General features: G+C 58.7%; 3 protein-coding genes across 5 annotated transcripts; 2 read left to right on the top strand and 1 right to left on the bottom strand.

Moving 5' to 3' along the window:
- Positions 1-1,710: 1,710 nt before the first annotated feature.
- MFRP (membrane frizzled-related protein) lies at positions 1,711-10,582 on the top strand. 3 transcript variants are annotated; one of them, XM_047693675.1, is made up of 13 exons: positions 1,711-2,417; positions 5,126-6,120; positions 6,250-6,363; positions 6,484-6,660; positions 6,819-7,032; positions 7,431-7,561; positions 7,690-7,815; positions 8,042-8,118; positions 8,399-8,547; positions 9,032-9,162; positions 9,309-9,440; positions 10,140-10,267; positions 10,358-10,582. In XM_047693675.1, exons 2-13 carry the CDS (start codon positions 5,847-5,849, stop codon positions 10,580-10,582), a joined length of 1,878 nt encoding a protein of 625 aa, XP_047549631.1. In that variant the 5' UTR covers positions 1,711-2,417; positions 5,126-5,846. The 3 variants fall into 3 exon arrangements, with proteins under 3 accessions (XP_047549631.1, XP_047549632.1, XP_047549630.1); XM_047693676.1 differs by lacking the exon at positions 1,711-2,417 and having other exon boundaries at positions 3,114-5,892; positions 6,018-6,120; XM_047693674.1 differs by lacking the exon at positions 1,711-2,417 and having other exon boundaries at positions 3,114-6,120.
- Positions 10,583-11,287: 705 nt separating this feature from the next.
- C1QTNF5 (C1q and TNF related 5) lies at positions 11,288-13,184 on the top strand. Its single transcript, XM_047693677.1, has 3 exons — positions 11,288-11,424; positions 11,694-11,948; positions 12,287-13,184. Exons 2-3 carry the CDS (start codon positions 11,735-11,737, stop codon positions 12,802-12,804), a joined length of 732 nt encoding a protein of 243 aa, XP_047549633.1. The 5' UTR covers positions 11,288-11,424; positions 11,694-11,734; the 3' UTR covers positions 12,805-13,184.
- Positions 13,185-14,869: 1,685 nt separating this feature from the next.
- Positions 14,870-17,675, bottom strand: RNF26 (ring finger protein 26). Its single transcript, XM_047693279.1, has one exon. It carries the CDS (start codon positions 17,099-17,101, stop codon positions 15,797-15,799), a length of 1,305 nt encoding a protein of 434 aa, XP_047549235.1. The 5' UTR covers positions 17,102-17,675; the 3' UTR covers positions 14,870-15,796.
- Between the last annotated feature and the right edge of the window lie 44 nt (positions 17,676-17,719).

Raw genomic sequence — 17,719 nt, 5'->3', positions numbered from 1 at the left:
TGTTTTTTTGTTTTGTTTTGTTTTTAGTTCTTCAAATACAGCTTTTCTAATGCTAGCCCCCAGTGGTGCTAGGTGGGTGTTGGCCAGACCCCAAGCACAGCCACAGTAGACCCAGGATCTAACAAGTTTTTTGTTTTCTTTTTTCTTTTTTTTTTTTAATGTTCTGGATGGAATCTAGTTGCCTCCAAGAATTGTGCCTTATAGCATTTGGGGACCAGGGGGTAACTTCCCCTCCCTGAGATATCCCTCAGCCTGTTCCCTTTTCCCCAGTGCCATGTTCGACCCCGCTGGGGGTAATGGGGGTCATGCCCTTAGCCCCTGGCTCGGTTCGCATTGCGATGAGGCAGAGAGGAGAGTAGGTAGAAGATTTCTTCTGGTAGTGTATCAAGTTTTTCCTGCCCACTTCCTCTAAGCCACCCCTGGTCTACTCCCCCCAGCTGTTTGAAGGATAGCACAAGCCCCTTAGCCCTAGAGCTTCTCTCACCTTTAATTTATTCCCTTTTAATGTGCTTTTTCTTCCTGACCTTCATGCCCCCAGCCCTTCTCAGAGCCTCCTAGACATAGGCCCTTTGGACCGAGTTTCTCAGGGATGCCCATGCCACCCCTCAGCCCCCCTTGGCATCGGTCTTCAGTCCTACCCCAGGAGCTGGAGCCTGGGTGTTTGGGGACATCTCGCCTCAGCTGTACGATTCTTTCCCACGGGCGTGATTTTCCCTGAGTAGTTGGACAAAACTCGGTGCTGTCACAGTAACACTGGTCAGCACCAAGGCGCGGAGCTCTGTGCATCCACATGGCTGGGCCCAGCTTGTGCCCCTTGGAGCCTGAAGCTTTCCAATGCTCCCAGAAGGAGGCCTCAGAGAAAGACGCCCCAAGTTTAACTGGCCTGACCCCCTTCCCCAGGGAAGCCCTGTGAACCTGAGCCAAAGGGCTGATGTGCACTTGTTTACTGTGTAAGCAAGAGTAGAAGAATGTCTGATGTCCAGTAAAACCTTGTACAGAATAAATAATAGCTTTGAGAAGTTGGTATGATGGCATCTTGATTTGGGAAGGGTCTGCCCCCAGGAAGCGCTCTGAGCAGATGAGTTGCCACATATTTTTACTGCTTCAGCTAGACCGCGAATTCCAAGTTCTCGAACATGCTGCCCACTGTTGAGTCTAAATTTTTCAACTCTACAAAACTCAACTGGCACACATTTTGAATGCTCTCTTCATATGGATTCACCAGTTAACAGGTTGCCACACTTGTCTCCAGATACTTGGGGACAAAACGTAGGGGCGAGGGGACACTACCACCTCTGAATACTTCAGTGTCCATCTCCCATATAAGCTCAACACCGTCTTCGCCCCTAAGAAATGCATAGCTAGCGGACGCTTTTTACCGGAACCGCCCACGGTTTAAAGGTCGGTGTTGCTCTCCCAGTTCTCCTGACACCTGGGTGCCTCTACAGGCCTAGGACGCGCACCAGCAGAGGCTGGACATAACCAGGTTTGCTCTCGGAGCAGAGTGGCTGTACCAGGATGTGGAGAAACCAAGGCTTGGCCCTTAATAAACAAGAGACTTCAATTTGCTTTATTAATACCTAGAAAGAGCCGCTTTGATGTTAAAGGTCTTATTCTCCAAAGTACTTTTGTTGTTGTTAAGATTTATTTATTTGACAGAGATCACAGTAGGTAGAGAGGCAGGCAGAGAGAGCTGGGGAGGAAGCCGGCTCCCCGCTAAGCAGAGAGCCCCGTGAGGGGCTCGATCCCGGACCCTGGGATCATGACCCAAGCCAAAGGCAGAGGCTTTAACCCACTGAGCCACCCAGGCGGCCCCAAAGTACTTTTTCCAAGGTTTAAACAGATTTAGCCCTTTAAAGAAATTGCCTCCTTGGGGCACTCAGGGATTTGACTCCTTTGGTTTTATCTTTTAGCTCTTAGTCCTATTCAGACTTTCCCTTTCTGCCGCTGATTTTAGAACTCTGGAAGCAGAAGCCTCTGCCAGTGGAGTATTTTATCGGGACTTTTCCTAGCTGCCTTCCTGCTCCAGACACTGAAAAATCAAGGCCCATCTATTCCATCTTTGAAGAGCCAGCAGTGTCTCCTGTCAGACTCACATCATGGGATGAGACAGTAGTGGGAGCATTGCTTCTGGGCATTTTCCAGAAGTGGGAAAAAATAGTGACTCGAACCCTGGGATTTCTCCCTGGCCTGCCCTGGAAGCGGCCTGACCCAAGGTAGTAGTTTCAATGTAGATGATTTCCCCCCAAACAACAAGTCAACAGGATGGTCTACAAAATGGAAACAGGTTTCTAGCAAAGTGGATGCGAGCGCCGATGGTGTAAATTGCTGCACTTCTCCCTTGGCTAGTTTTTCCCTGGATGTGGACACCACCAATGCGTTCCTGTTGTCTTCCACAGGGGAGCAGAGGACTACAGGTAATGTCTGGGCTAGAGGTCCAGCCCGCTCTACCCTTGCTCCCCACTCTCCCTTCTGTACTTAACCTGTGGCGCTTTCTCATTCCCATGGCAACAGGTCTCAGCGCTACACAGATGCCAGACACAATCTGTCCCCATGTTTCTTTATCCACCAGCTTTGCCTCCTAGCAACTGGGATTTCTGCCCCCATTCTTTGCTTGCGTTCCAACAGGCCTCCCCCTGGGGAGGAATGGGGGGGGCTCTCTCCCTGCAACTGCCCTTGTGTGACCTTGAAAAAAGAACCTCCCTCTTTCTGGGCCTTGTGCCTCATCTGCATTAAGGAGACTGGACCTTGAAGTTCTCAGCTCAAGTGTCCTCCTAAGTCACTTCTCCAAGTCCCAAGGGTAGGGGCCTTTTGTGCCTCTGGTTTCAGTTTTCTAGAGCTACTCTTAACTTTTTTAACAACCCATGCTCAGAAAATACATATTTCTTTCCATAGAGCTTTAGAGTCACCACCAAAAAGGTCACCTTGTCCATGTTCTCGTTTGGCCAGTGAGGACACAGCGCTAGAGAAGGCTGCCTCCAGCCCACTGGTTTGTCAGTGGCAGGGGCAGGACGCTTCTCTTTCCATCTGAGTACTCTGAGTACTCCGCCTTTTGGGTTTTGCAGGGTTTTCTGCAGCAAATTTTCCAACCTTGTCTCTGTTGGGAACTGAGCTGAGCAGCAGTGTAGCAAGGAAACTCCAACGCCATCCATCCACACACACCCAAAAGCAAAACCAGCACAATCTGTCACATACCTGAGCCCCAGCAGGATCTGGGCCGCGCACCTCTGAGGGCCCCGTCCTTCGTTGCTCTAGAGGCGGAAACGAGCACCCGAGGGAGCGGGAGGCAGCAGAGACTAGCATTTACAGTCGAAGCAAATTACTTAATTGCCCTGAGCCTGTTTCCTCCTCTGTAATCTGCACGTAACCATACCTACTCAGAGCTGTGTCTAAACATACTAGGTATTCAAATGTCCATGTCCCACACACACACCCACATTTTCAGGACTGCACCATCACCATCCACATTGTCTTAGTGGGTGATGCTCAGCCAACGTTTGGTTCCCCAATCCTCTCAGGATGCTTGTGCCTTCTTCTCTCCTCCGAACAACATACATTAAAGGCTCAGGAATGCAAAATGTAGCACTGCCCAAACCACAATTAGTGAAGCAGAGCCACAGAAGGGACGATCTAAACCCAAGGGATGGGCATTTCTGATTGCTTGATATTAAGCGTGGCCTGCCTCTTGGAGATCACGGAAGGTTAGCTGAGACGGGGCTTCAGTCTTCCAGGCTCCTAGGGACTAGGGGAGATCCAGAAACCAGGGGATGAGGGTCAAGGCTAGGGGTGGCAGTGAACGAGGATAGGAGGACAACGACTGACAGATTTGGGTGGGGAAGAAGAGTCAGATCCTAAGATACACCTCCGGTGCTGGCCCTCGGAACAAGGAGAAACAAGGCATTCTCCATGAGAGGACGAGCCCGGGGACTTGTCTTTAGCAGGAAGGTCACAGCATGTTCCAGGGACAATGAAGAGGCTGGTCTGGCTGGACTGGAAGTTTGAGCTAGAGAACTAGCAGGAGAGAAAGCTAGAGAGCCAGGAGTCCCAGAATGTTCCAGCCAAGCTCAGGCTGGCCTCGCCCTTCCTGGTGGCAGAAGAGAAACAGAGAGTCAAGGAGAGACAACAGTGTGTGGGGTCAGCATGGGGGAGTTACAGGAGTTACAGAACCATGCTCTCAGGAATACAGGCAGGAGCCCGAGAGAGCTCAAAACCACTGGAGAGTCACCCTAAGTTCCCCTTGCCAACAGCAAAGCCAGAGAGCAGCTTCCCACCCAGCCTCTGGAAGACCGTGCTGTGTGCTCACAAATGAGAAGACAAATAATGTCTTAGTGTCATCATGGACATACTTTTGACCTCTCAGACCTTCTAAAAGCAGTCCCCATCCAAGGGCCCAGGGAAAAAGGTGTGCCCCCCTATATAGAAGCAACACAGGGCCCCCAAGGGATGAATGGAGAAGAATCTGGGGGTGCATTTTCTCCCGAGTACAAGGACAGCTGCGTGAGAATCAGAGAATCTGTCTCCTTTGTTTCTTCTCTCCCCTCTGGGTTCCTCACTGGTTCCCACTGTTGCCAAAACGCACCGGCCCCAGTGGAGGCTGAAAGAGGTGTGTCCTCCAAAGCCTGCTTTTGGATTTCCACAGTGCTAGATTCAGCTCGTGGCTCTGCACCACACCAGCTGTGTGACCCTGGGGAAGCCTCAGTGCCGTCATTTGTGACATGGTTATGCGACCTCGTAGTGTGGCCTAGGGAGGGAAACAACGGGTAAAGCCTCTTGCCCAGGGCCGACTACGTAACGTTCTGCAAATGGTCCAGCCACAGGAAGGATGCTGCCTCCCTCGTCCTGCCCTGTCCACCTCCCCCAACTCCGTGCGAGCATGGCTAACACAAACCAGGTTAACAAGTCCTTTCTTTTCTCCCTGAGGACATCTGGGCCAGACTGGGTTTTTCCAGAGACAGTCGTCACAGAGGAAGAGGCATGAAGTGGTCTGGCTCACAGAGTGTGGGTTTTCTCTCCCGCAGCAGCAGATGGCACCAAAGGCCAGGATTCACAGCTCAGGGGGTCTGCCCCTGCCCACCCTGTACGAGGACTTGGCTCCTCTTCCTTCTTCTCTGCCTTTTCTTTGCAGGCCGAAGGGCCCCGGGGAGCAGAGGCAGCCAGCCCCTCCAGCTCCCCTAGTCACATCAGCACGGACAGAAGCAGCCCCGTGCACATCATGGGCTTCCTGGACGGGCTTAGCTCCTGGTTCTGGCCACACCTGTACACTCAAGGGGCCTCCCAAAGACCTGGGCTTGGCTACTGCCCCAGACGCGGGTGGGAGAACAGCTGGTTTTGTCCAGACCCCTCAGGGTGCCTAGGCCTAAACCCTCACACCCAGCTTCCAAGGCTCCCTCATGCCGGCGTGATCCTCCTTCCCTCCCAGCACCTCTCGGGTGCTCCCTTAATACTTTGGGTGAGGTAAGGAAAGGGGGTGTCCAGCTCTCCTGATCATACCCCCCGATGAGCACCTAGTTTCCTCTGCTGGGTGTTCTCAATCACGACCTGTGCCTTTAAGGACCGTTGCCCCGAGCCAAGCTCTTGACCTTAGCATCCTCAGCTGAGTTGGATTAAGGAACCATTTCATGCCTTTGCGAATTCCTTCTGGCTGCTTCCTTCCCCAAAGTAGCCAGTGGCCTGAACCAGTCGGCCAAGGGCGGTCTGAGAGTCCATCTAGCCTGGCAGACCCTTCCCGAAGGGAGCAGAGGCTGCCCCTCTGATAGGCAGTTTGGGATCAGGGAGTGAGCCCTTGGCAGCCTTGGGCGATCACAGGGAATCCCAGAAAGCCATGCAGAGCCTTGAGCCATGAAGGAATGCTCAGATGTCATCCTGTGTGTGGAGGCGACAGAACTGAGCAAGGTAAGGGTCACATAGGACTGCTCTCTCGAGGCCCAGATCCCTGCCTAGGGCTGGCCATGTCCGGGGGCCATGCCAGCCTGGCAGTGCGGCCACTGGCCCTCAGCCCTCCAGTCTTTCCCTTCCAGACTGAGTTCTGCAATCCTGCTTTTGAGCCTGAATTGGGGCCACCTTGCCCTCCAGCAGCCTTCCGGGAGGATGCCAGCCACAGCATCCCAGCTCCCCGGCATGGTAACCATCTCAGGGAGTGACCTGCATGGGGGCGGGGCGGGGGTGGGGGTGGACAGAGAAACCCAGGAACCGAGAACAGTATGAGGGTTGCCCAGGGAGCTCTCAATGTCCCACCCCACCCACCCACAGGCCGGCGCTCCCGAGGGCTGCAGCCAGACTGCCACTTCTCCTGGCTGTGCATCCTCCTGCTGGCCAGCCTGCTGCTCCTGCTGCTTGGGCTCCTAGTGACCGTCATTCTGGCCCGTGAGTACCTGGCCCTGCCTGGCAGGAGGGCTTGGGAATGAGAATCCATGAACCATTCTATCTGTCACCTCTGGGGAACCGGCTCCTCTGAATCCCACTCCCCCATCTTCCCACCTGCAGAGTTGCGGGCTACACCCCTGTCTGGGGCCTCTACACCACTGCCTGCCCAAGGCCTGACCCCCAGTGGGACCACCCCCCCAACCCCCACCAGCCCTTCCACCACTACCACTTCTCCGGCATCTGGGAATCCCAAAGGACAGCCGGAGGAGGCAGGCATGAGCCCCTCGCCCCAGCCCAGTGAGTACCCAGGGAAGATCTTTCTGGAGAAGAGCCCAAGATGGCAGGAGGATGGCTGGGGGAGGGGGGAGGGTAAGCGCAGGAAGGGGATCCTTGGAAATAAAAGGGTCTCACTCCTTTTGACCTCGGAACTCGAACTCTAACCTTCTTCTCTGCAGCCTGTGGGGGCCTCCTTCCTGGCCCAAGGGGCTTCTTCAGCAGCCCCAATTACCCAGACCCTTACCCACCCAACGCCCACTGCGTGTGGCATATCCAGGTGGCAGCAGACCACGCAATACAGCTCAAGATTGAGGCGCTCAGCATGGAGAGTGTGGCCTCTTGTCTTTTCGATCGCTTGGAAATCTCCCCTGAGCCTGAAGGGCCCCTCCTCAGGTGGGTGCCCTTGCCCCCAGGAGATCTCACCCCTGCTCTGCTTCACTGTCCAGAGGACAGAACCGGGGAGCAGCCATGGGAAAGGCTGGCCTGGGTGGAAACCGAGAGACCTGACCTTGGGGCCCAGCTCTGCCTCCAGCCTGCTGCATGACCTTGGGGAGGTCACTGCCACTCACTCTCTGTCAGATGGAGCTCCCACCTCTGTTGTCCATGAATAGATGCGGCCTGGACAGGGCTGTCAGGAAAGTGAGAGCTCCCTGGGAAAGGAAAGGACCCTTTTTGACCCCATCCTCCCCAGGTCAGGGCTTGAGGCAGGAGGACCACAGGGCCCAGGCAGCCTCCACTCCGGCTGGCCCTGAGTTCTGAGCCTCCGTCACCCCCAACCTGGCTCCTTGCAGAGTGTGTGGGAGGGTGCCTCCCCCCACACTGAACACCAACACCAGCCGCCTGCGGGTGGCCTTCGTCTCTGACAGCAGCGTGGAAGGATTTGGCTTCCATGCCTGGTACCAGGCTGTGGCTCCCGGCACCGGTGAGTGTTCCGCCACCCCGCCTGTGGCCGCCTCTCAAGCTTCCACTTCCCTCCCCTCCAGACACTCCCAGCCCCAGCAAAGGGGTTGGAGACTCTGGGAGGTTCTGAATCCAGACGCCCCTCCCCAGGGAGCTGTGCTCCTGACGAGTTCCCCTGTGACCAGCTCCTCTGCCTGCTGCCTGACTCAGTGTGCGATGGTTTTGCCAACTGTGCTGATGGCAGCGATGAGACCAACTGCAGTGCCAAGTTCTTGGGTACGGGCCCCGCCAGGCGCAGGGCGGGTACTGTCTATGGGCATCCGACCCGGGTTCGGCCAGGACTCCCCAGCTCTGGCCCAGCCCCAGACTTGCCCGGATATTCTCCTGGCCCAGAAGCTACTTCCTTGTGGGACTGGCCCAGGTGCTCCCCTGTGGTCCCCGACAGGCCAGCGGGCCAAGGCCCAGACCTGGCAGACTCCTGAGCCCCTCCTCCCCTCTGCAGGGTGCGGGGGGAATCTGACTGGGCTCCAGGGCACTTTCTCTGCCCCGGGCGACCTGCAGAGCTACCCTCACCAGCAGGTAAGGGAGTGGGGCAGACACACACGGGTTAGTGTGACCTGGAACAGTGTGGGAGGTGCTGCCCGGCTCTTGGGAAGGTCAGAGTTCCAACAGGCAGCAAGGTGGGGCAGTCCTTAGTGCTTACTGGTAGCTCCACTGATGCACAGAGCTTGGTGGGCTGCCCCCTCCCGCACCCTGCCCAGCCTGCTGCAGAGAGAAAACCCTTCTGGAGCCCTGCCTGGATGCCCAGAGCGGGACAGGAGAAGGAGCCCTGACCCCCTCCCTCCATACTCTCCCCCAGCTCTGCACCTGGCACATCTCCGCTCCCGCGGGACACGGCCTAGAGCTGCGCTTCCACAACTTTAGCCTGCAAGCCCAGGAAGAGTGCAAGCTGGACTACGTGGCCGTGTATGAGGCCAGCAACACGGGGGCCCTTGGCCTCCTGGGCAGGTAGCTGCCCAAGCAGGAGCCCCAGAGAAATTCCATCCTCCGCGGTCTGATGGTCAAGGCCTCCCGGAGATTCACCCTGCCCTCTCCCTGGCTGCCAGTTCCTTCTGTTCTAAGCCAGAGGTCTCTCTACTGTCACCCTAGGAAGAGGCTTGTCCTTCCTCAGTCCAAAGCCTTTGTTCAGCTTTGCCCCTGTGCAGAAGGTCATTTCCTAGTACCCTCCCTGCCCGGTTCTCCTGCCCCGTGCGGCCTACTCCCACTTCCCCTCAAAACCCTCACTGGTGTTTCCCATCTCTGACTGGCTCAAGTTCAAGCAGTTTGCTTAATTCTTTGCCAACCGAATAAGTGTGTCTTTCTCCCAGGCCGTAAATGCCATGTGTCCCATCCCCTCAGGCCCACCCCTGAGCATCAGCGGGAGGGAGGCCAGCGGGAACAGCCTGGGTGGGCCAAGGGCTCTCTGCCCAGGCACGCTCTCTGCCTCGGGCAGGTTCTGCGGAGCAGAGCCTCCGCCTCGCCTCATCTCCTCACACCAGCAGCTGGTGGTGCTCTTCAGGACAGACCGCGGCATCAGCACCGGGGGCTTCTCTGCCACCTACCGGGCCCTCAATAGCACTGAGAGTAGGTGCCCCTGGGGGAGCGGATGTGGGCAGTGGAGGCACCTCCGGGAGAACTCGGAAAGCCTCCAAACCCGGTTAGGGGACCGCGAAGGTAGTATGGGGGCACAGGCCTATCCCAGGGCACTGCTGTGCCCCCTATGCCTGCAGATCCCTGTGGCCCCAGAGAGTTCTCCTGCCGCGATGGAGAGTGTAAGAGTCTGCAGTGGACGTGTGACACGTGGAGACACTGCCTGGACAGTGGTGATGACAGCTGCAGCAGCCCCTTGTTCCCACCCCCAGGTGAGGAGCCCCCTCCCCCCAGAGCACCGTGGTGGGGGGACAGGAGGCCGGAGCAGGCTGGGGGCCCATTCATAAAAACCCCACTGGCACATTTCATCACAGCCCACCTATGTTCTCCCCGATGGGGAGACTCTGCAGAGTCTGGGGAGGGATTCTCCCCCTGGGGTGGCAACGGTACCTGACACCACCCCCAAGGGAAGTGGAGATCTGGGAGTCAATGATGGGGGCTTCAAGAACCAGCCCAGCCTGGTCACACAGAGAACCCCTCTACACAGTCCACCTCGGAGAGGAAGGTGAGGGGCGCCTGGCTGGCTCAGTCAGTAGAGTATGTGACTCTTGATATTGGGTTCATGAGTTCAAGCCCCACATTGGGTGTGGAGCCTACTTTTAAAAAAAGAGGATGATGAGGATGATGATGAAGTCAAGAGCAGGGGAGTTCCTTCCAGATGCCAGCAGTCCCTGCCAATGTCAGTGCCCAGTGCTCCCGAGATCAGAGAGACTCCTGCATGATGCCCAGGGCTGACGAAGGGTGTTTGGGCGGGCTCTTGAGGATAACAGGCACCCATGATGTGGGCAAAGCATGTCTCCATGTTATCTCCTTTGAGTCCCACAACAATGCCCAAATGACCCAGAGAGAGCATTTAGGTGACTTGCCCCAGGTCGCCAGCCCGTGTACCCCCTCCTGTGATTCTCTTACAGAGCTGGCTTGTGAGCCCGTCCAGGTGGAGATGTGCACTGGCCTGAGCTACAACACCACGGCCTTCCCGAACATCTGGGTGGGCATGGCCACCCAGGAGGAGGTGGTGGAGATCCTCAGAGGTTATAAGGTGCTCTGGGCAGAGATTAGCAGGGACCCCCAGGAAGTGGAGGGAGCCTAGGGGGTGGGGTGCCTGAGGGCTGGTTTCCTCCTTCCACAGAGCCTGACAAGTCTGCCCTGCTATCAGAGTTTCCGGAGGCTTCTCTGCGGACTGCTTGTGCCCCACTGCACTCCCATAGGCAGTGTCCTTCCCCCCTGCCGCTCTGTCTGCCAGGAGGCTGAGCGCCAGTGCCAGTCTGGCCTGGCTCTACTGGGTACCCCCTGGCCTTTCAACTGCAACAGGCTGCCCGAGGCGGCTGGCCTGGAGGCCTGTGCCCAGCCCTGACCCCAGGCCGGGCCCCTGCCCCTCTGCCCACCTGTCCACCTCTGCCGATCAGGCTGGGCAGGCATGGGACAAAGGAAGGAGGACCAGCCTTGGACTCTGGCCAACCTCTCTGGAGCCTCCCAGGGAAGGCAAGAGGAGTCGTCGGCAGGGCTAATGGAAGCTTCTCTGTCCTGTTCCTTGCCCCCAGCTCCACACGGTGCCATTAACTGTGAGGACCGCCTCGCACCAAACCTCTGACCCCGATTTCCAATCTCCGGCCTTGCCCTCTCTGGAGATGTACTTTTTCAGGTTCTCCACCAGCTGCCTTCTGACTCTTTCATTTATTCAACAAAAAGTATCGAGGGCCTAGTAATGCGGCAGGCCCTGTTGTGAGTCCTGGGGATCCAGTTGTCCGTCTGCCTCTAGAACTCTCCCCCCTCGGTTCTCAGCTTCTGTTCACCACCACCACCACGAGTCTTGGCCTTGGTCTCTGTCACCGCACCATCTCTCCTTCTGGCCTTGGAGCAGTGGGTGCCTGGACTGTCTGTCGGAGTGTCTGTGGTGCACAGCTCTGCCTCCCTGTGCCCAGCTAAGACTCCCTCCGCCTCCTTTCTCCCCCAAACCTTGGTCGGCAGCCAGGCGACACCACGAGTTATTTCCCTATTTCCCGGCCGGGAGCTCTTGGCCCCTAAACAACTGGTTTCCTCTTGGAGTCTGGGAGGAGCAGAGCGGAGCCGGCAGGGAGTGAACCCGGACCAGGGCAGGGGACGCCTGTCGGGGGAGAAGCACAGGGGCGGGGCAGGGGTCAGCTGGAGGGACCCAAGTAGCCAGCGCCCCCAGGAGGCCCCGGGAGACGGGAGGGGGTGAGTGTGGTGGAGGGCGGGAGGGGGGTGGGGACGGGAGGGCCACAGGGTGGAGTGGGGTGAGGGGAGCGGCCGGCCTCTCCTGTCCCCTCACCTCCGGCTCCCTCCGGGTCCTCGGCTCTGGGGGAAGCCCCTCCTTCGTCCCCCCGCGGCCGCTCAGCCTCAGGCCCGTGGCAGTGGGGTGGGGACCCACCCGGCCGCCTCGGGGGCGGGGAGAGAGGCCGGTGCCGGGATTCTGGGTCCCGACTCCCGTCCCGCCTGGCCCGCAGACTTTGAGGACCCCGGCGGCCGGAGTCCCCGTGCCAGCGCCATGAGGCCGCTCGTCGCCCTGCTGCTCCTGGGCCTGGCGGCCGGCTCGCCCCCGCTGGACGACAACAAGATCCCCAGCCTGTGCCCGGGGCACCCCGGCCTTCCCGGCACGCCGGGCCACCACGGCAGCCAGGGCCTGCCCGGCCGCGACGGCCGCGACGGCCGCGACGGCGCGCCCGGGGCTCCGGGAGAGAAAGGCGAGGGCGGGAGTCCGGGTAAGAAGGCGGCCGGGTCGCCGTCCACGGGGCGGTCCGCGCTCGCCCGGCCGAGGGTCGGGACTCGGGGTCCCGCCAGGGGGCGCCGCCGGGCTCAGGAAACGGGGCTCGGGGAGGGTGACGCAGCGCGTGGCGGCCGGTACTCCGGTGACCCTCTCCTGCGGGCGGCGGGGCCCGGGGAGCTGGCGGCAGGGTGGCCCTCGCCCAGGAAGCGGCGTCCGGGAGCCCCAGGCAGGGTGGGGAGGGTGCCGAGCGGCGCCCCCGACACCCCCGGCTACGGGGTGGGGGGTTGGGCACCGCTGCCACACTCGTCCTAACCGCGCCCCGCACTCCCGCAGGACTGCCGGGGCCCCGAGGGGAGCCCGGGCCGCGAGGAGAGGCGGGACCCGTGGGAGCCACCGGGCCTGCGGGCGAGTGCTCTGTGCCTCCGCGCTCCGCCTTCAGCGCCAAGCGCTCCGAGAGCCGGGTGCCTCCGCCGTCGGACGCGCCCCTACCCTTCGACCGCGTGCTGGTGAACGAGCAGGGACATTACGACGCCACCACCGGCAAGTTCACCTGCCAGGTGCCCGGGGTCTACTACTTCGCGGTCCATGCCACTGTCTACCGGGCTAGCCTGCAGTTCGATCTGGTCAAGAATGGCGAGTCCATCGCCTCTTTCTTCCAGTTTTTTGGGGGGTGGCCCAAACCAGCCTCGCTCTCCGGGGGCGCCATGGTAAGGCTGGAGCCAGAGGACCAGGTGTGGGTGCAGGTGGGTGTGGGTGATTACATTGGCATCTATGCCAGCATCAAGACAGACAGCACCTTCTCGGGGTTTCTGGTGTATTCTGACTGGCACAACTCCCCTGTCTTTGCTTGACACCCACTGGAAAGTGAGCTCAAGCTCTCTCACTCCTGGCAAGGAGGGTATGACACTGACAGCCACATCATCTGGGAGGGCTGGCCCCCCCCTTGGGATGTTGTGAAGGACTCCTTCCTGCTGCTGGCAGAGAACGGGGACAGAGGCTGTCTGAGATCAGGGCTGGCAGTGTGGTGCATTGGCTGGATTTCTGCCCAAAACCAAAGGAGCGCTCTGTGCTGGCAGGTGTGGGTCCCCCAGTTGCTCTGGCCCAGGACCCCAGAGGTGGGGTGCCCTCTTCCTGGTGCGCTGCTTCTCTGGGTTCTCCCTTGTCCCTCCTATGCCTGGACCCTTTTCTCAGAGATTATTCAATAAGTCAAATAAAACAAAACAAAAACAACCTAGTGGCTCAGCCTTTCTTCATTGTGGTGGGGATGCCCTGGTGATGAGGATGGGGAGGAGAGAGGGAGTGATGGGGAAGAGGTGCAAGGTGGTGTCCAGACAGAAGGAAGGGCTCTTGGGCTGGATGAGCCATGGGTCAGGAGATACAGGGCCAGGTGAATGAGAAGCCGCTCCATAGAGCTGTCCCCTGAGTTGTGTTGGTTGTGAACAGGAGTGCTGGGCTGGAGAGGGTGCCTTTCTGGCATGGGGCTCTGGCCAGCTTTTTCTGACTCAAAGATGTCATATGAACTGGGCGGGGGCTACCTTCGCCACACACTACCCTGATCAACAAAAAGGATCCCCGTGTGTGCATTTGTGACCGCTCTGGCTGCCTGCCTGGTCTCTAGATGACTGGAAAGTCATTTCTCTGTCCCCCCATGCCAGGGAAGTGGTGTGTTCCTGGGCGGCTAGAGATAAGTAGTTTCTGAGCTGACCACAAGAGGGCGTCCCAACTCCAGAATGCAGCGATGATCCTGGAGCGCTTGAGCTCAAGGCTGCTAGGGTACTTAGGGAGAGGACGGCTGTTGAGGTCTGCCAATGTAATTCCAGATGGGGGTACAGGAAAAGGGGGTCCTTTGCTCCCAGCTCAGGAAGTTTATCTTCTCTCATAAAATGTTTATCCTCACATTAAACAGAGACTGGATGGAGCAGAACCTCCCCTTGCTCACCTCCCTCTCTAGGGCTTGGGGGAGGGGGAGAAAAGCCCTCCCCAGGCCTCCCAGTTCCAAGATGGATGTGGTGAAACCGCCCCCGCCCCCCACCGCGCTGGGCATAGCCTGGGTGGGCCGCGCCACTAAGTCTGAGGGTAGCCACAAAGCCCCTTCAAGGTTCCCCTCCTCTGACCTTCAGGAGCCAGCCCCAGCCCCACCCCCATCCCAATGACTAACAAGCCAGGGCTTGCCAGACCCACAATCAGTTCAGCCTCTCAACCCCAGAGAATGTGGAGGGGCCTCTTCTCAGTTTCTTTCTAACCTACCCTTCCTCCACACCCCCGTCCACCCGCCCCCCAAGCCCGCCACCCCCGCTCCCGCTAACCACCCAACAGCTTCCAGAAGGCTGCCCTGGCATTATGCTCCTAGATTTAACATACAATTATGCGGGAGTGCCCCCCCTCCTTCTTGCTGGGCCTGTGAGGGCAGATATGAACATGGGGACTGGGATTGGGTCCTGGACTTCAGCTCCCAGCTCTCCGCCAGGAGGCCTCACAGCCCCACTCCAGCCCAAGGGACACAAAGACAAGCACCAGGCTCCTCCAGGGACTGGACGGTAGACTGGAGTCCAGGCAGCAGGAACCCCAAATTCCCTTCTGGGAAGAGCGGCACTAGAGAAGCTGGGAAGCCTACTCAAGGCATGGGAATGTTCCCACACCTCTCTACCAGGGCTTCATTCTGGAAAGAGTAAAAAAGACTGGGAGGACTTTCCCAAAAGCCAGGTATGTGAGGGCACAAATTGGAGGGGGCAGAAGCTAATCCAGCAACACCTGGCATGGGCTCTCTCCAAGGTACAGTCCTCACATCCTCTATCTCCTCCCCCACCAGGTCCCCTACAGACCATAGTGACTCCAGCAGGACTGAAAGACCCTGCTGCAGCCCCACTTAGTCTGACCAGCTGATCACCCCTGTAAGGATGCACACAGATGCCATCAGAGCTGTCAAGAGAAATTTATTCACCAGAAATTGGGCCGGACAGACCCATCTGGGTCAGACAGACCCATGAGGGAGCTGCATACTCCTAGGTTGGCCCCTTCCATATTTGGACCCTAGTGAAATGTGCAGTCTGCCCTCCCCAGTGCCAGGGAGAGACAAACAGAAGGGGAATGCCATTGTTCTCTGTGATGTGGGGAGTGAAAGGGGTAGAAGTAGAAATCTGGTTATCCCTTCTGAGGCTCCCAGTGGAGCTGGGGTGCCAGAGGGTAACATGGTCCCAAAGCCGGGTGCAGACACCCCCCCCAGGGGTAAACTCTTGATCCTAACTGTTGGATCAGGTTGGGAGGGAGCCTCATAAGATCAAGATTGGCAGAAGTGGTCACGCTAAGTGCACCTGAGAGATACTATCCCCAAGGCCCACCAGTGCACAGGTGCTCTGGCTGAAAGCAAAGGTTCAAGTTCATTCCAAGGCCCTTGTGTTACCAAAACATCTGAAGGACAGTGATGTGTTGTGGCTGCAGAAGCTGGGGAGGAAATGGGGAGGGGTCAGGGAGAGGACCTGCAAATCCCCAACAGAAACACCAGAAGTAGAAGGGGAGCCCCAGAGGCTGGCATCTGGATGGGCCCTGGCAAGCTAGAGGGGGCTCCACAGCAGTCTCAGGGCCTTGCACAGTGACACACTCACCACCTCTGGCATCACACAGGGGTGCACTGGGTGAGAAAAAGCTGTTACCCTGCCCCACCCAGCTCACAGTCTTCCAGAATAGCCTATCTCCATGTCCTGGACGTATGGCTTGGAGGCTCGGCGTGACGGCCATGGGGGCAGGAGGGAATTCAGGCCAGGAACCAAGAGGTCAGGTGTGAAAGCTGTCCTAGCGCAGGTGGCTCATGGAGCACAGCAGAGCGGGCAGGCAGGGAAGGAGGCTTCAGAGGTAGACATTGAGGGTCTGCAGAATGCCCCGGCGGCAGAGTGGGCAGTTGCGGTGATAGACAGGGTGGCGCATGAGGATCTCAGTGCAAGCCTGGCACAGGCACAGGTGCCGACAGGGCAGAAGCAGCACCGTCTTGCTCTGGTCCTGGCAGATGACACATTTCTTCCGCTCCTCCTGCTCCTTGAGCAACTTCCATGGGTCTTGCCCCGCGACAGACTCTTCCTCGTTGAGCCTCTCCCGGCCGCGAGCAGCTGTTGCTCTGGCCGTCCTGACCTCTTCTGCCTCTTCTGCCTCTGATCTGGGCCCTGCTTCGGGAAGAATGTCCTGTCGCCAGGTCCTGGTTGAGGGCACCCTCCTAGGGCCACCCTGAGGGGCCCCAGGAGCCCCTCCCCGGTTTGGCCAGGTGGCCAGCTGCAGGCTGCGGCTCCAGACTCGGCGCCAGGCCTCCAAGTCCAGTGCTAGGCGAGACAGCCGCACCACATCCTCTCGGAGCCGGTGGTAGGACGGCCGGGCGTGGAGCTGACTGAGTGCCCGGGTGGCCAGTCTCAGGGTGAGGTCCGGGTGCAACACAGTCACCATCACAGCCAGCACGCAAGCCAGCAGCACCAGGCCGGTGACGTTGACAAGCACGAAGCTGGCCAGGAGACGGGCAGCTGACGCTAGGAGCTCCAGTGCTAGCTGGCAGGGGGTCCAGAGGAGGATGGCCATGGCCACGGCACTGCTGGAAATGTGGGCTAGGAAGGCAGCTACAACGTCCGTCATCCTCCACAGCGGTCCCATCACTGCATCCCACAGGGCCAGCATCAGGGAGAAAAAGTTCTGAGTGCCAATGAGGCAGATGTTCACCAGGCTGTTGATCACGTAGGCCACTAGGCTCATGGCAATGGCACAGATGTCACAGGCCTGGCGCAGCAAAGCATGGCCATTGGAGACCACATTGAGGACACCTCGGTGCAGTATCTCCCGGCTCCTCAGTGCCCCGTGAGAGGCCAGGTGCCCCAGGAGCTTTAAGCTCTCCAGGCCAGAGCAGCAGCTGTACAGCAGGGTACATAAGGCCTGCAACCCCCCAAAGGTGAACCGCACCAAGGCTTCAATCAAGGCCAGCAATGAAAGCAGGACTCCGCGGCCCAAGTGCAAAAGACTAGTCAGTACCGTGTGTGGCAGGTTGTAGATGAAGGCCAGGAGCCAGGCCAGGGAAGCCAGGAGGGAGGACACCAGCAGGAAGTTGAGGTCCAACACCAAGGTCAGCAGGTCCAGCACAAGGCCCACCCCATTCACTATCAGGTACACAGCCTCCATGATAGGGCTGTGGAGGTTAATCCAAAAGGAAGTCTGGCTCCAGGTTGAGGGGGGTGTCAAGGCTGATAATATTGGGGGGCGTCGGGGATCAATTTGGAAGGGAAGTGAGCAGTCTCCAAGCCAGGGAGAACCAAGAATCTGAGGAAGAAGTGGGTTAGAGCGGGGTGGAGTCTCAGTGGAGGGAAAAGGGGCCAGGTGCCGGTCCACGAGTCCCGGTTTTGAAGTCGGGCTGTCTGGGAAGGAAGAGGCCAAACATCTCTAAAGTGAGGTAAGCCCGGGCTGGAGGAGAGAGCTCAGCTTTGGAGGCTTGGTGGTGGCGAACCACGACCGGGCAGTGGGTCAGACCGAGAGGAGACCGGGAACGGATGGTTTCGGGCCGGGGCCGGGTGGGGGCGGCGCAGGCTGGGCGCGGGCTCGCGGTCCAGCTACGCAGGTACCCCTGTCCCCGCCCGGCCCCCGTCCTCTGGGCTCGCGGCGCTTTGCGTCCAAAGGGGTAGTGGGAAAGGGCGTCAGCCTCAGCAAACCCCAAACGCGGCCTCTACTCCGCTGGGCGCCGCCATCTTGTGTGCGAAGGGGTGGGGCAAAAATCGTGACGAGAGGGCGGGACGATGAGCTACG

This window comes from Lutra lutra, chromosome 10 (assembly GCF_902655055.1).
Source record: "Lutra lutra chromosome 10, mLutLut1.2, whole genome shotgun sequence".
NCBI classification, from domain to species: Eukaryota; Metazoa; Chordata; class Mammalia; order Carnivora; family Mustelidae; genus Lutra; species Lutra lutra.
The sequence above is the reverse complement of the archived record's forward strand: the minus strand, read 5'-3'. Positions and strand labels throughout refer to the sequence as shown.

Coding starts and splice junctions, on each gene's coding strand:
- MFRP (XM_047693675.1), top strand. CDS start 5,847: ATGCTCAGATGTCATCCTGTGTGTGGAGGCGACAGAACTGAGCAAGGT. Junction 6,661..6,818: donor GAGCCCCTCGCCCCAGCCCA/GTGAGTACCCAG, acceptor TCTTCTCTGCAG/CCTGTGGGGGCCTCCTTCCT. Junction 7,562..7,689: donor GGCTGTGGCTCCCGGCACCG/GTGAGTGTTCCG, acceptor GCCCCTCCCCAG/GGAGCTGTGCTCCTGACGAG.
- C1QTNF5 (XM_047693677.1), top strand. CDS start 11,735: ATGAGGCCGCTCGTCGCCCTGCTGCTCCTGGGCCTGGCGGCCGGCTCG. Junction 11,949..12,286: donor AGGCGAGGGCGGGAGTCCGG/GTAAGAAGGCGG, acceptor GCACTCCCGCAG/GACTGCCGGGGCCCCGAGGG.
- RNF26 (XM_047693279.1), bottom strand. CDS start 17,101: ATGGAGGCTGTGTACCTGATAGTGAATGGGGTGGGCCTTGTGCTGGAC.